Here is a 17,996-nt window from a genome sequence, read left to right as displayed (position 1 = left end):
TTTACAAATTAAAATACTTACTGCTTTTTTTACAGGGACCAGGAACCATCTCGATCCCTCTCAATATAAACAAGAAAGCAAATACCAAAGTACAAAAAGCGTCTACATTTTCCAATCTGAACGTTGAGCTTAATAAACCCACAAGGAAAGCTTTCACAGCTAGAGAGCAAGGTGATGAAAAAAATGTAAAAGACTTATTGAAAAAGTTTTTAGACAGTGATTTTCCTCCGTACAACCCTGAAGATTTTACTCCTAAGGATAATAGTGTTAGTGAGGGTGACCTAGGTAATAGTGAACTGTTGCAAAACATTCGACAAGAGCTCGACGAGTGGCTCTCAAAGTGTCCTGAAGAGAATAAGAAGAAAGACTCTTGTCCTGAGATGTGGAGTTCAGTGCCTTCTACATGTATGTATACATTTAAGTTGCGTTGTTATAGTATATATAAATCAGCACATTGCGCACAGTTTACCCAGGTAAATTTACTTCACATGTGTGTATACACCGAAATAGTATTCGCTGATGAATTAAAAACACATTGCACTAAAGTTGTATATCTTGTTTTACTTCACATTTAGCCTAAATACACCTAAGATGCTTCAATTTCCATAAATGAGGTGAACCACGCCCCCGCTCCCGCAACCAACGGAACGAATTAGAAGCGTGTTCCCATGGACAGAGGCGGAGGGGCGACTCATATCCCTACCTAAAACAGGGCCGTCCCTAGGGTTGGCGGCGCCCGGAGCAATTGTGGTCGTGGCGCCCCCTCCCCCCCCACTAATAGTCGCATTCGCATATTTTAATACTGTGTTAATACAAATAGCCGCTGCGCGGCGCCACAGCGCCCAAGGCAGCTAGCCCCGGTTGCCCCCCCCCCCCCTTCGGACGGCCCTGACCTAACAACAAGAAAACCCGTGGTGAAAAGGTTCAAGAACAACGTACCGTTTGAGAGGAACAGCTGTTAGTAATTAAACATTTGAAAACAATTACAAAAATACATATGGAATTCAATAAGTTTGCAAAATTAATTAAAAAGGGTTCTCACCCATCCTACCTGCTCACAGGCATTTATTTGGTTATCAAAATCTCCTTTTCAAATCAAATTTAAAAAAATTTACCTTCAAAATAAATTAACAATTAGGCCTACAGCAATAACAATACTGTAACAATAAACATTCAAATTAAATTAATTATAACCCTAAAAAAATTAAGCAGTTAGGGGCCCCTTAAATGAGTACGATAATTCAATAACAAGTTTGAATAAATCGTTTACGATAAAAACTGTGCTTAAAAAATAAACAACAATTAATAAATATGACAAATAACTTGCGGTTGACAGCGGTTTATGGGCGGTTCAGGCGAAGGACACGACACCGAAGGAGCAATGAAGCAGAGCGGAGAGGAGGCCAGAGTCCAAAGGTAGGCCAGGATGGACAATGTCTCTCCGCCGACGCTCATGACGGTTAGGTGTTCGCTTTCCTCTGGGGCCCCATCAAACTAATATGGCAAGCCTAACTAAACGTCGTAGATTAGCGAAATTTCACAAAAAAATAAAACTGACGTTTATTGTGGATAAAATTAAGATTGGAGAGGATAGAAAATAGAATCAAACATATATACTCATTACCATTCATAGAGCCTCCAAAAAAATCAGCACATTGAAAGGCAGGAGTAAGAAGAACTCCTGGAGCAGACGTCTGTTCACTGGGGACTTCAGAACATCGACACCGGCAAAAACGTACACTATACAAAAACGTGAATACAGAAATGAGTCGTGACTTTCGTCGATGGAACTTAGTCACGGCCCAGAGGTGTCATTTTAAAGCTCTTTTTACCCACTACATGGGGAAAATATACAAATCACTCATTATCCAAATTTTTTTTATAAAAACAATCTATTAGCCTATATTATTCTACAAGTAATTTGAAATGTTTATTTACGTTATTCGTTCAGCTAAAACATGTAAGTTAAATTAACCAAAATAAACGAATAGGTATTATTTCTCAAACCCGAGTGTTTTGTTTCTAACAATCCGGGCTTTTTTTAAAGCAACTGAAGAATAGTCTCACTTTATCGGGTCTCAGTGCAATACTCGACAGGAAAAGCAGCTTCACTTCCAAAAAGTAAAGTTAGAAGTTGGGAGGAGAGGAGAGGTTTTCCTACTTTAGGTGTTACACAATGGACTTAAGTTGCTGGATCTTGGTGCCGTTTGATAGGGAATTTTTAATGCTAAATAAAAGTGTTCAGACATTTTTTCATAGAATTAGCTGTTTTTGAGCTATTTAAGTTATAAAAATTAAAACGGCCGCCATTTTAAAATTTCTTATCGGACCAACTTCATTTTTTTCCCACAATAGGTCTCTTTTACCTTAACATGCATACAAAGTTGCATAATCTTTTGTTGAAAAACGTCAAAGATAAAAATATTTATGTATAAAAACAAAATGGCCGATAATCTGGGTAAATATTCATTTTCGGATATAACTTCACATAATTTTTTTTCTTTCTTTTAGTATGAGGATTCATTAATATCCCAATGTCCTGAAACGTTTTTATAATCACCCTGTATAGGCCTGCAGTGTGATTAACAGTGAAACAGTGTAATATATTTTTTACCACTATAGATATACCTAGTAACAATACTAGGTACATCAATACAATAATAGCCATAAATGTCAACTCTTTTAAGCTACTATCACTCTTTTATCCCTTGAGGGGGCGGCCCATGAGGAGTCAGGCAAAATTCTTAAAAAGCAGCATAGGTCGTGTTTGATATCAAATGAAAGGCCTTATTTAGTAGAACACATTGCAGAGAAGCCGACCTCAAGCGGACAATTGAGTCAAAAATGGCAGCAGTTCAAATATCTCTTGAATCTGCCATTTTGAATCTTTGAACGGCTGCCATTATTTGTTTCTCAGTAGTTCTATTGAGCTCAAATTTGCTGTATTGTATTCTACAAATTAAGACCTTTAATTTAAAGTGCATATCGACCTAACTTACGTTTATGATTTTCTTCTGACGTCTAGCAGTCGCCCCTCTGAGGAGGTAGTGTATACTGGAATAGCATTGCAAATTCAATGCATCATTGAACAGCTGTCATTTTTTACTCAATTGTCCTTTTGAGTTCGGGTTTGCGGCAAGTGTTTTACTAACTAAGACCTCAGGATACCACATTCGACATGATACACATGATACATGATCTCTCCGTCCGTAGTCCATTGCCTTAAGGAATTGGACAGGTCAGGGTTAATACAAAGAATAACCAGCTTAATACTAATTTTTGTCACCGTCTAGGTAACTGTCTATGTCCTCTAAACTTAACTCTACTAGATATTTTTTAAATTCTGATTTGAATTTTGTTAAGCTCTGAATTTCAAGTTGGACCTATGCTGACCTATGCTGCTATTTAAGAATTTCGTCTGAATCCTCATGGGTCATCCTCCTTTAGGGATAAAAAAGTTATCATAGCAAATAATACCAAATTATGGCTATTTTATGATGTATCAAGTCTTAATGTTTAATCTATAATGATAAAAAATCTATTAAACTGTTCTGGTACTTTTCAATCATACTGTTTTTCCATTTTGGACTACTGTAAAATCCAGGGCCGGATTTCCCAATAGGCCCGGTAGGCCCGGGCCTATGGGCGCAAGGTCCCAGAGGGCGCACAGCCAAGAGGAATTTTTTTATAGGCTATCTAAAAATAAAAATAAATAGTCATAATAAAAAAAAAAACTTCTGAAGTTCATAAGAAGAAATTATTGTTATGAAATTTAAAATATTTTTCAGAATTACGCATCAATTTCGTTACAAAATTGCTAACGAACATTGTATACGGGAGTAGGCTGTAGGGGTGTTGACGTTGACGAGCGCCCAAGGGGTACGCATCGTATTGCCACTGCACTGGGCCACTATGCTGGCTCTTTGGCTCAGGCTCGGGCTTGGCACTACTGATCATAGTGGTTAGGGGCGCATGCGTGCTAGCCATTGTTACCACCCTCACTTCACAAAACAAAAGTTATTAACTAGTCTTTTGATTAGTTTACAACAATCTGCAGGATCAAGTTAAAATGTATAATACGTTGTGTTTAATATTAAAACAACGATGAATTTACGTTTAAAATTAACGAAAAAATATTAATCTCAGTTTGCATTAGATTTTAGAAACATTCAATACCCTCCAAAGCACCATTAATGCCGTCATTTTCTCCTCAGACCTAAGGATCGGTATGGTTGGCCGGAATATTGCTCTGTTTTGCTTTGGAAATATAACCTAGATGCAGTACGACCATAGATTAAATATAACTCAAGTCGACTTCTTATGACATTGTTAATTCAAAATATTTTCATGTCTAGTTCATGTTGGTGATACTGGATGTTAGTTTTAATGTAATTTTGTTTCTATTATTTTAGGGTTAGTTCTAGGATGTGTGTTTTAATTTCTTGTAATATAAACAGGAGACGACCTATTGTTGATCAGGGGTGCCCATCCCCCCCTAGACTCATGACGCACCCCCCCCACCCAATTGAGCAACAGCCCCCCCCCCACAACCATAAATGATGTACACAACAAATGAGAAACATTATTCCCCCGCCCAGCACTATTTGTAAAACTATAAAAAGAAGTTTTATATATTTTTTTTTTGATATATAAAATTCAAACCCAGTTAATCTATATAAATTAAGTTATAGTTTTGTCTGTACATTGCTCAGAATTATACATATTTTGGGTTATTTATGTTTTATACATTGAAGAAGTTGAAACATGACTTATCTCAATTTATGTCCGTGTGTCACGGCCCAGAAGGCATTTTATGCAGCCTACTCTAAAGAAAACTAGAGTACCGATTATGATTCTAATGGCTTAATTGTATCCACAGGATTGGTGAGAGAGTCCTCATAGCCATTAAAATATGGCCTCACTATTTTGGAAATAAAATAAAGGACGATCAAAAACCCAATTTTGTGTGATTTTTCTAGTTTATTTTCTCCATGTTTACTATATACGTCATTAATTTATGAAATACTAATAATCTGTTAAGAGAACACGTCATGTATGAAATTACGAACAGCTGTTCTGATAAAGATTCCTTTTCCTAGCTGTCACTGATATGTTTACATAAATGTTGTTTACGAATATTGTGTAGGCCCTAACCATTTCCAATCACGTTTGTAAGCAAACCCAAAACAAAGTGAGATTAATAAACGTGTGGCTTTGGCTTACATAACGGGGTTGATTTATCACGGGTACTAGAGTCACCTCAATTTAAGGAATTTTTTATTGCCAGAATATCCATATCACGTTCGTAACCTCTGCTTAACGAATTGTCAGCGTCTTTCTCGATATAACGATCCCCTCTCCCTCCCTTTAGAAAAATCACAGCTCCTTTGATGGAAATGAAATGGAAACAACGCTTGCGCCAACAATCGTCAATCGTCTGCTCCGTTTTGCACTTCTGTCTGCTGTGCGCTATGTTACAACAGATTTCAGATACAACAGCTGGGGAATGATGACGATATAATGCTTAGTAAACTGTGATTGAGTGATTAGAAACCATGGTAACTTTAGTAAGGCTGTGATTGGCCAATGAGTAGGCCTAAATATGGCGACTTGTTGAATTAGTGTATGAGTGTATGAATTGAAAATATTTTCTATTAAAGAACATAAGAACAAAGAAAAAGAATAAAAGGATTTTTCTCGTTACATTCTTTGTTAAGAGTGTTTTAATTATCTCTAAATATAATTTTACACTTTTTTATTACTTATGTATCAATTCCTATGCTGTGATACAGCACCTATCGGTAGCCTATCCGTCTATCATGAGCAGTACCTTATAACACTTTCTAAAGGTTCCTTTAATATATTTACGTTATTTATAGCAATGCAATGTTTTAGTTGAGTTTGAGTTAGCTACAATTTTAAACGTTGCCGTTTGTAAAACTGAACCAATATAAATGATTTGAAATTTACAATACTAATGTTATTGCACGATAATAATGATTGTGCAATATTGAATTTCGTTTATAAAAATGCAAATCGTGACGTTAATGGCTGTTTACAGCGTTTTAATGAGTTTGTCATCTGTTTTTATACTATATTGGATTAACAGTATTTTTCATTACCTCCCCCCCTCACCCTATTAACTCAGGTAATCGAGTATCTACACAATAGTGTAAAGTATTGTAGCCTATGCTACTTGATTGTATTTTAACGAGCTTTATGCCAACAAAGCGTTCTGTGCTAAGTCGCGGTGTAGCTGGACGTGTCTGTACCACGCGTTATCTTTATCACAGCAGTTGAGCCATCCCGTGCGCTCCCTCTTAGATCTCACGTCTTGCTAATCTTAAATAATAACTTTCTACACGAATCCTAAGCCATCTTAAAATCCTATTTTAACTAATTTAATTCAATGATATAACTATTGTCATTAATTAATCTACTTTCTATCTGGCGACTTCGTAATATATTTTGGATTGTCGTCACGTTGAACACTGTTGCAATTAGCTTTAGCCACCCCCCCTCCATTCAAATTTTTTGAGCCCCCCCCAAGAATTTCAATGACGCAGTCTGCGTCACAGCCCCCCCTTGTGGGCACCCCTGTGTTGATGATTAGATCGTTTTATTTTTGATAAACTAGGTTTAAACATAGATAAAACATACTCCTTAAATAACAAGAATTGTTTTCAGCTATTCCAAAATTATTACAAATCTACTAAAGGAGTATGTTTAATCCATGGTATCACGTACTGTATGGAGTTCAGGGTTTGGGCCTGGAATTTGAATCAATGGCCATGTTTTTTTCAGGAATTCTCGGTGGTTTGAGTTGTTTTGTTTCAGTCCCACGGCCACAAACGTGAGCATTTATTAAAAGCATAAAATTGCTAACAGTGTTTAAGACGGCATTTTGTTAAGGCTAAACAAGTCAATAAAAAAAACTTACAATGATTCCGGCGAGGAGTGGTATTCCAGCAATTAACTTAGGCCTATGGGCATGATATAGGTAGTTTTTAATAAAGTTTTGAAGGAAAGTAACTGTGACCAGACTAGGGGGCGGAAAATTGTTTGGGCCTAGGGGCGCAAAAATGCTAAATCCGGCTCTGGTAAAATCACTAGTTTTAGCAATTTAGATAAGAAAACTTATGTTGACACAATTTCATGTGTCAATCTGTACATTGATGAAATAAGGATGATGATGAACAGAAAATTTGATAGTAAGTAAAATGATTTGTTGTGTTGAAGGGACGTTTAACTTAAAATAACCACATTGACAAAATAATCAACGATTAAAGATAATGGAACACTTCTGCTTTGTTTTTATTTCAAAACATATGTTGATGATTAACTTTGTTTGTAAATTATTTAATTTGATGTTTATTGTAGTGTTAAATATTGTAAAGTAAAAAAAAAATTGTTAATCTATATTTTGTATCGAATAACCTCAACGACTAGGCCTACTCTTAAGAAATACCTGGGAAGAAAGATGAAATAGTTCTGTACAACAGGCAACATATTTTTTCATTAAGTAAGTTAATTACAATGGTATAATAAATTCCAATAGACGGAAAAAATATTGTTTGGAAGTTGAAGAGATTTTAACCAGATACTACCTGTTGATCCAAGGAAAAGAGGTTCAAATATTATATCCTAGCACGCATAGTGTAGATAGTAAAGGGAGCATCTACCTATATGTAAAACTTCTGTTTCTTCACGTTTCCAAAAGCTAACCAAAAATATGCATGACAATGCTGATGAAAAGTAATATCTTGATTGGTTTCGATAACTGGGTAATGGAACCCTATCCAGTGGCAAAAGAGTTAGGAGTCAGCCGATGATTAGCTTTTTAACTATAAATAAATATTAAAACGTTAAACTGTTTTCAAACAAAATGCTAATGTATCAATTGCATGAAATATTTGATTTACAATTAAAAATTAAAATTTGGATGAAGAAGAACCCAATACTTCAGTGTGGTCTAAACTAAAACCCCGCTGAATGTTTAAATAGGTCTATTTTGTAAGCTTATAGTCAATCACATCTTTATGAGGAAAACCACCAACACTAGTAGTAGTTTCTATTTTAATTTTGATCAAAAACAAATCTAGGGCCAAGATTGGTCAAAGGGATGCCTGCTTTTCACTAATTTTGTTAACATTTCCAAAAAGTAGTATAAAATTATTAAATAATAGCTGGGTTGGAGCGCTAATTTAGCGGTTTTTACCAAGAACTAAACTTATAACTACTACTATAAGTCACAAAGAAACTTACTACTATAAGTTTTAACTTATAAACTAACTTACACACCTTAAAAATATGCCTTTTCATGCTAAATTCCAATCATAGAAACCTATTTTTAATTTTAATTTTAAAACCACAAGGCCAAAGCTACTTTAGTAAACCAGTATTTATTCACAAACAATTATATGTTGTTGCCTTTAGGAGAGTAATGGGAGAAAACATGGTTTAAGAAATTTGGTTCTTTTAATTTACGGTATAGCACATATACCATAGCCATGCCATAATCTTCTACCACTGCCCTTAAACAATAAAACAGTGAAATTCTCATTTTTACAGCTTTTTGTTGCTAGTTGGTTAAAATTAGATGTTGTCATAAATAGAAAAAATAATAATAATAAGTTTTTACTAACTGCACCCTGTTGGTAAACTTTTTATTGCTATTTAATTTCATAGAACTTGTGTAGTTGAAACAGTTGACAAAATTATTTTATTCCTTTTTAAACATGAATAGGCCTACTCATAAGGTCAACAAGGGAAATTCAGTTTTGAGATAAGAATGTTATAACCCTTATAAGTAATCGGGAATTTGAGCTATCATCACACCAAATTTCAGCCCAATCCAACCAGTATTTTTCACATTTACTTGTCACAAACATCCATCCATCCATCCATACATACATCCAAACTTTCTCGCTTATAATATTATTAGGATAATGTAAATAAATAAAGCGAACACCGAGACTGTTATTTACACAAAATATTTGGTGTACACAGGGATGATATCTATCTTGACTTGACCCGTAGATAATTTGATTTTACAATAATTTGTTTTACACTTGAGCTAAAAGCCACTATAGTTTTTGTTTAATTGCATACTTTTACATTAAACAGTTGTCATTTCAGCGATGACATGCCTATGGCTTGTAATTAATAAAATGTTTGTTTTTGTTACATTATAAATTGTCTGTTTATAATTTTGTTTTAATGATTAAACCCAATTAACCACAACCATAGACCAAGCGACCAAGCAACACAACAACCGAGCAAGCAGCAAGACACCCCCACGACAACATTGTGATGTTCTCCAAATGGATAAGTACATCATACTATACCCTCCAGCTACAATTTCCGGTCTTCTCTCATCAGCCGAAATAGCTCAGTTGGGAGAGCGTTAGACTGAAGATCTAAAGGTCCCTGGTTCGATCCCGGGTTTCGGCAATGCCTTTTTGTACTTTAGAGAAAAATTTAATTTCCTTAAATTTTTTGTTAAGAGTCTTCCTTAGTGGAAGCCATGTTGGATTTCTTCCCCATAAGAACAATGTTAACTTTGGGTCCAAATATCTCATCAGCAAATTGTCATATAATTATGGATAAGGAGTTAAATTTAAGGAATTGCGGTCCTCTAGAGATTGACGTTTTTTATTTCACAATTTTTAATTTTTATAATGAATAATTGATTATTAATTAGCTTAAAATTAAGCTAATTATTGAAAGGAAATGAAAATGGATTTTCGAAATTCAAAAACCTCAGTCACGAGTCTATTATGTTAAAAATACAAATTATAAATTTCAAAGCTATATCTTAACAAATAACGCCGTTACGTGTCCACAAATGATGTAATGTTTAACATTGTTCTTATGGGGAAGAAATCCAACATGGCTTCCACCAAGGAAGACTCTTAACATAAGAGTTTATTAATTTGTTATTCAGATAATAAAAAATAACCATATGAAACGTCGTAAATGTTATGTGAGCATTTCTTTAATCCCCACATTTATCATTTGTCCATAGTAGGCCTATTTGTGTAGGGAATTATAAAATCTATAATACTTAAAGTAATTTTCACCGATGCCACTGCCGTTCAGAAATGTCAGCAGTATTTATTATGATTTGACAAGAAACAATTTTTGTTGGATATTTTTTTAGTTTTGTAGAAAGCATATTAAGCTTTAGCTATTTTATTACACAACTAACTATCAAAAGTACTATTTCAGCATTTCGCCGATCGCCGTACGCCGTACGTTGATTGACAGGTGCTGCCAAGTGGCATATAGTGGAGAGATGTAGAACTAAAAGGTCCCTCTGACATGTGCTGCAGCCTAGTGGCAAACTAATACACCAGTTATGTGCTATTGAGATTGAGAACGTTTCTTTCTTTGTTATAGAAAAGGTATTAACATAGAATAAATAAACACCAATATTCTTAGCGTAATTATATATTTAAATTATATTAGTTGTAAAAAATCTAATAAAAAATAGCTGAAATATCACGATTTTGTAAAATGGGCTAGAAAAAGGCTAATCTAGTCAGGTTTCCCTCATTTTACTGACAACCATTGACTATAATTAATGTTACAACTAAAAAACATGATATTTCTGCTATTTTTTTATTCGATCTTTTTGAACTTGTATCGGTTAATAGGAAATTGAAAATGCCAAATTAAAGTTTTAAAATGTTTTAGCCATATTTTAGTAATTTAAGTTAAAAGATTTTAAATGGACGTAACTTTGTTATTTTATAAGAAAATTACATAATTATATTTTTAATTGCCTTTTGACACAGTTAATTTATGTGCAAAGTTTGGTTTCCGTAGCTTGAATAATTCTTGAAACTCATAAACTGTTGTTGAACTTCATAAACGGGTTTGTAAAAAAATACAAAATGGCGGCTAGCGGCTAAACGATTTTTTTCAACTTATGTTTGTATGGAACTTTTTTGGTTAGATTGATTAGCACTATCAGCCCCTCAAATTTGTGACGCATCTTTATGAACACCCTGTATAACTGTTTTAAGTATCCTAAGCAACCCTACAGATGCAACAAAAACTCTTTCACCTATCAACACGTCCGCATTAAATTTCCTTAACATCTCATCATAAAACTGCACCTACAAATTGATCTTTTTTCTATGAAAAAATGCAATTGTGTTTTTTTCAGGTCGTGTGGAGGATAGTCGCAGTGGTACATTGAAAAGGTAGGGATCGACCGAATATTGTTTATAATTTTGTATTTAAACATGTTTCTTTAATTAAAGGTGGTTGTAGACAAAAGTGGATTCAAGCTTATGTAAATCGTTGTAATTAAAGTTCGAATGAAGCTTTTTAACGTCTCGTAAGACCTCGTTAAAATCAACAACTTCGTCGTTGATCGTTATGACTGCGAATTTTGTTTGAAATCCAGAAAGAGAGGATAAGTCTTCAAATAAAGTACAGTAGTTGAATCGTCAACACTTTCGTGAAACTTGGAAATACTATTTTCACTAAGAAGTCTTATGATACTTGTGTTATGTTTTGTACGTGCATAAACTAATTTAACTAGCGTTTACAGTAAAATTAAATCGGTAATTTTAATTTTTAAACCATCGGCATTATTGTATACCAAACTAGTTTGGTCTCCAATATGACTCTTCTGCTTCATTTGCACAATGTCGACTTGCTTTGAGTATACTGTGAGAAAATAAGTTACCTTTGTTTGAGGTCTACAAGCTGAACTTTGTCTCGTTCTGCTATGTGAAATACGTAGAATTTTTTTGTTGAACTAGACGCTACATAAGTTTGTATAGTTTATAGTTCTCGAAAAAACAACAGTGAAGTCAAAAAATGAACAATTTGTGCTGAAACTGCAAACGAAGGTGAGTTTAAGGTAAGCTATACATACATAGTACTCCATTAGCTCATTTAATAAACTTTAAAAGCGAGTGGGACGTAGTGTTACTTTACTAAACTTTTCAAAACATGACAGTTCACCTCTTCCTTTTCAGTCTATAATTTGTACTTCCTCCACCTATATAGGTAGTTTTGAATGGTACAAAGTGTCCGTGGCAATGATTGAATTTTTAAAGTAAAGTGTTTCTACAATGTTTCAATAATTGAAGTTATGTAAAACCCAATTGATTTGTTAAATCGTCAAACTGTTTTGGGTTACCTGTACCAATATCGCAGCTAATTTCGCCAAGGGAAAACTTACTACCTACGTTTAATACTCAGTATTTCTTTGGGCAGTTGAAATATTGACCGTGGTTTTCGCGCGTTCAAGAAGATAAATATCTTATCTTATCGTGCTGTTAGCATAGGTTCTGGCGTCCACCGCTGGGAGTGCCTTATAGTACGTAATAGATAGTGTCAGTCACCGAGGGTGGTGACGTCACACCAGGTGTCTTGGGATCATAGACTGTTATTCGCTGATCCGCCACCTCCAACATCTGCCCTAGTAGCTGGAGATAGCGGGGCGAAGCCCTAGGCTCCATTGTGGTATTGTAGCGGACCCTTGAACCCTGAAGGATAATAGATGAGGGGATCTCCTGGTCAATACTACGCGGCCCGGTTCATTGATATGAAAGTGATTTTTTACATAGCCCGGTTTTTTGCAAAATTGTTTTCATTTGTTAGTTTTTCCCTAATATGTTTGAATACGGTTAATAGGTCTCAGGTCTGTAGGTCTATAGGTCTCAGTAGAATGGATTATGATTATATTTTAATATGTTTGCATGTCATAGTTTACATATCTACAGTGTTAGTGTTTTAGTACCTGGGTTTTAGTGTTTTTATTTCTGAGATTTGTTGAAAAATTGGCAAAGTGCAATGTATTGGCGTATTATTTATCCTTAATATAATGTAATTAATATCTGTACACACTATCATTTTACAACACAAATGGATTAGTTAAAATTCGTACAGTTTGACTTCCAGTTATTCTCGTATGCCGCAGTTTGTTTTAGTGAAGAAAATGATTGAATCAATGATATTTTATGCTAACTTATATGCCACCATTTCTCAACTCAGTTAAAAATTGTTTAGTTTTTGTTTACTTCCAGCTGTATCCCTGTCCCTGTGCGTTTACCTTTGGCAGTTCATACAAGTAAAAATCCTATTATCTTGTTTAAGGTAATCAAAATGGAATATATATATCAAAAAGTTAATTATAACACTCAGTCGACAGAAAAAATACTAATTTCAATATCCACATTTCTTTACACGGATCTGCATGCAACAGAGCTCCGAAAAAACATCTAAATGAATACTATAGACAAAAAGAATTTAATATAGACCGACAGCTGTGCTGTAGTTAGCATAGGTACTGGCGTCCACTGCTGGGAGTGCCGTGTAGTAATGCGTACGTGCTACGTAACCACACGGCGCTTCCAGCGGTGGACGCCGGAACCTATGCTAATCACAACACGGCTGTCGGTCTATATTTAATTATTTTCATCTATGATCCTATGGACTCATTTTCGTGCAGCAGCATCTATTACCAATCAGTCCGTGTCTGGTTCCTTCACAGGGTTACTCAACGCACGTAAAACTACGCGTTTCGTCATCTCGTTGAAATACTGGTTTTTACAACCTAGGGAGAGCACAAAGCTTCTTGTCTGGACTTCCTCGGTCTGGAGTATTGTTGTTATTGTCCATGTGGGGGGGGGGGGGGATAACAGCTGATGCCGAAAGCTGTGCCCAGCTGTTACAAACAATGCCTCCCCAGTAAGGGTTGGCCGGGGCGAGGCCCTGACGTTACGAAATGTGGGTGTTACGACATCCGACTGGTTCTTCAAGGGAGACTGTTGTAACTCCCGTTATAGATGGGGTGGTCATGTAGTATAGTACTCGTATGTAATTTGATATTTTTGAATAAGCGCCAGCATGTCACGTAATGCTTAGGTCCAGTGGGGTAAAGTATTTGTCCCAAGAAAATGCTGCTCTTGTCGGTTTGGCCAAGGTTATAAACAAACTAGTTAAGTAAAAAGTGGTAGGTAATCTTAGAAATGTGTATTGTATCAAGTTTTTTGCTAAACATTATTCAATATAACGATTATAATTCTACTTTTTTTTATTAAGAGTTTGATGCTTCGGACGTCATAATAGAGGCTACAATTATTTAAACATGTTTGCACTAAACCTAAAAAAGTTCCACCTACCGTATACCTAGTTGTCATTATGACATTTCTATCTATCGTATTCGTAGTAAGAATTGAATTAGGTCAAGGTCTCGTGCTCACATATCCTTTATGTGACATTTCCTAGTTATGTGACATAACAGAGCTAGGCTATGCTGATTAGGTTAAATAAAAAAATACATCTTACCTTGGGAACAACTATATTTCATCTAACACTTACAAACAAATAATTAAACATTTTCCAAATGAGATGAATCACTTTAGGACAACGGAAGAAATACCACCAACATATTGTAAATTTAGCTCTTTTCCTCTTCAGTGAAATGTCAATGGCATGTCATCGATGTGCTTACAGTTTGTTTCCTTGTTCTTTTAAATCTTCCATTTCTGCTTCAAAAATAACGTTGTCGATTTTATTTTTCACCATACACTGGATCATTGGATTTTTTATTTTTCGAATCCGACTGGCAACATACTCTACGTACACTGAGTGATCATCCTTTGTCAGTTTCTGCTCCTGTTGGATGTCGTCGTAGCAAGTCTCCACTAGATGAAACGCGTCATCCGTTCGCCTCCTCTTGGCACCACGCTTGGAATTTCTGTCTTGTTTCGGTGTGAAAAGTTTAGGCCTACTGCTTATTGAACTTGTAGAACCCATTGGTGATGGGGTGTCACTTGAGAAACCAGATCCATTGTCACTCAACGGTTCTGCGAATTCCACAATAGCTTGTTGGGTCATATTCATATTAGGCATAGATGATCTTGAATATTTGTCGATTAGAAATTTAAAATAAGGAAGACCCCACCACACCTTTCGTTCAGACGTCCCGGTTCCTGATCTTCTCTCTCTTCTGTATTGCACCATTAGGCTTTCAAGTTTCTTGTTGACATCCTCCACGTTCACTCCCAACTCAGCAGCAATACCCGCATAAGCGTCCTTTCGTTTACACTTGTCTCTGTAATCACTGTTTCCGTTGTCCCACAACAACTTGTGAGATTCGTACAATTGTATCAACTTAACAGTGTTTTCCCGATTCCAAAATTCTTTGCTCATGTTAATTAAGATGACAGAAGCACAGACAATATAATACTTTAATGATAGAAGTAAATAAACTCACTAGGAAACACTAAATACTCACGACACAAACGTCTCTGGCTAGTAACTGACTCAGACTGGCGGCAAACATTGAGAAGTTTATTGCTCTGACAGCGAACTCTAGCAAACATTCTCTCCAAACAAAATGGCGGAGCTAGCCGTCGACCGACCTCCTCCCCTCCCTAGCTCGAGTTTTGTTTTGTTCGCCGGCTCGTCCACACTGGAGCTCGAAGTTTGTTTGGTTTTATAAACCAAATTGATTTATAAAACTTGTATTTTTTTCCAGAGAATTATTCAAATTGTGTTTTAGATTGAATATTAGCACAAAATTCATAATGTATGCGTACAGTATTCGCACGTTTAAGCGTGGGTTATGTATTCAATTGTGTTAATGCAATTTGTTAAATACTTTACACAATTCATTAAAAAATCCAGTCACTATTCGATTACAAACTTAGACTGATTAAATGTAATTTCTTTTCTAAATTAGAGTATAAAATCCTAATTCATTATAATATATTTTCCTCGTTAGATGCATAGTAGGCCTACTGTGATACAAAAAAATAGAATAAATATTTGTCTATGTTACTTTAAATTCGATACATACAGTCGGTGTATTAAAAAAAAATAAATAATGGCAAAATCAAAACCGAAAATATTTACTTTTCATAAGACTACACAATTTATTTATCCGTGGTGCGAAATCTGCTGGCAAATTACGTTCGCCCAGCAAGAAATTGGCAAATAAAATATATTCTGCCTCCTGTGAGGTTTGAACTCACGACCCCTGGTTTACGAGACCAGTGCTCTGCCACTGAGCTAAGGAGGCTCGTGTCGGCTGGGCCGTGCTAGCCGCTCATCTCTAATATCAGCTGGATGCTGTTTATGTTCGTGCAGTAAACGACTTCGTTTTGTATTCATCGAGACAATCTGTATTTTAAATGCAAGTTGGATTACGATAAGACATATTTACATGATAACTTGCTAAAATATTTGTTTAAACGCTTATCTTTACCAATGTGTTTTGTTTGAATCTTCGACCACATTGAAATTAGGCATGCGGTTTTCAGGTTCCAACTCCTTCGAATAAAATCGTAAATATGTAGTTAAATTTCCTTTGTCAGTAAAAAAGGAACACGAAATATTGGAAACGCCAAGCGCAGTGTTTACAGGCGAATCTTACACTAGAATTCGTTTTCCAATCCAAAGCTGCGCTCAGTTATTTATTTTAATTATTTAATTATTTTCATCGTACAAGTTTTGATTTATTGGAAAAACTCTCTAAAATTATTAAACTTTAAATGTCCTTTTGCTGATCTACAAGTTTTTCTTTTGAAAATACTGAATGGTACTGAATGAGGCGAATAATTTCTGAAATATAATCATTGTAATTGTTTTTTTTTTTTTATATTTAGGCCTTGATAAAGTTCACAATTTGTAACGGTCTGTATAATCATCAGCTAAATCGAGGGTGTATAATAATTGTTATGTTGTAATTTATTTTCAAAACTACATTTAGACAGAAAATTTGGCTTTTGCAGACGCTTATGTAACGATACAAATTCAATATAGTAATGAATAAAATACCCATCGCTGGAAAGGCAAAGGATTGTTATTTTGGCTACATAAATGAGTAGTCTACTCCACTACGTTTCTATAGACTAAACCGACTTCACCTCAAATAGTTTTTCTATTTTATTCTCGTCATTTTCAAACTGTTTCCGATTACCATGTTGTTACTGTATATTGGTCATCGCTATGTTGGTTGCTATGCTGCCATGCCGTCATGCTATCGTGCCGGGTCATGCTGATAGCAGACTGCTGTCAGGTGCACAGTAATGGGCTGTAAAGTATGTAATGGTGGGTAGATGGTCCAGACGCAGTTTACAGCCTGTCTGCAAAAACTACGCCCTTGAACTCTGCTATTGTGCTGTAATGTTGTAATACCTCCCCATCTCCCCTTCTTGCTATTACGTTATTATGTGCCATAACATGTCCACAGAGAACTTGGGAAAACGTGGAATATGGGAATGGGAGGCAATAGTTATAGTAGGCCTACAGTATGGCAAATCGGGGATGCTAAATTGATTTCATGGAGAGTTATGGAATATGGAATCGGAATCGTGTTCTTTGCGATTAAGGACTTGCTAGGTTCGTAAAAGTCACAAGGGTCGTAATTTTTGTCCGATTTTGATTAAATTTGGTTTAAAGGTGTAAGGCGAGATAAACTTGAATGAGTTCGCGAACCAGCATGGGCATGGGGTAAAAAGTGGGGTTTCTCATTTTTGACCCTCAAAACACAAAATTTCCCAATTTCTCCTTAAATCTTTTTAAAGAGCTAAAAAAAAAACAAATAATTTAGTATATCAAAGTGTTTTTGTACGGTTATTGGTAATAATGGAATTTAAAAAAAATTGTAAATTTAAAATTCCCATGTTATTCTTATGGAGAATATTGTAAAATGTTGTAATTTGCTTGTTTGTGGATATATTTTAATTAAACTTGGCAAATTTATTTATTTTATACTAAGCTATTTTATATTTTACTAAAAAAATTCTTGTAGCAGCAAACCTAGGTACTCATTAAACCTAATGTTATTTAAATAGATTTAATTGAAAATCAATTCAGACAAATGGAAAATCGCTTAGTCAGCAGGTTTGCTGTGGCGGGAGTATTTAATTATTTTGTGAGATTTTAAATGGACTATAATACTCCATAACTAGTAATCTATTATTGAAAACGTCAAAGGTAACCAACCCAATAGTACTAGATAC

The 17,996-nt window shown here is 35.1% G+C and overlaps 1 protein-coding gene and 2 non-coding genes across 3 annotated transcripts in view; 2 read left to right on the top strand and 1 right to left on the bottom strand.

Moving 5' to 3' along the window:
* The window catches only part of LOC128986271 (uncharacterized), a 165,881-nt gene that overhangs the window by 4,014 nt on the left and 143,871 nt on the right, over window positions 1-17,996 (top strand). Inside the window, exons 4-5 of the mRNA XM_054406542.1 lie at window positions 36-405; window positions 11,174-11,210. Coding sequence (XP_054262517.1) covers window positions 36-405; window positions 11,174-11,210 — 407 coding nt within the window. The remainder of the gene's footprint in view (window positions 1-35; window positions 406-11,173; window positions 11,211-17,996) is intronic.
* On the top strand, window positions 9,381-9,453 carry Trnaf-gaa (transfer RNA phenylalanine (anticodon GAA)). The gene has a single exon. It is a non-coding gene; the product is annotated as a tRNA-Phe (tRNA).
* Window positions 15,980-16,051, bottom strand: Trnat-cgu (transfer RNA threonine (anticodon CGU)). The gene has a single exon. It is a non-coding gene; the product is annotated as a tRNA-Thr (tRNA).

The sequence above is a fragment of the Macrosteles quadrilineatus genome, unplaced genomic scaffold, assembly GCF_028750875.1.
Source record: "Macrosteles quadrilineatus isolate MER2022 unplaced genomic scaffold, UCM_ALF_1.0 Scaffold_2__2_contigs__length_208266976, whole genome shotgun sequence".
In the NCBI taxonomy this organism is placed as follows: domain Eukaryota; kingdom Metazoa; phylum Arthropoda; class Insecta; order Hemiptera; family Cicadellidae; genus Macrosteles; species Macrosteles quadrilineatus.
This window is presented reverse-complemented; position numbering and strand designations above follow the sequence as displayed.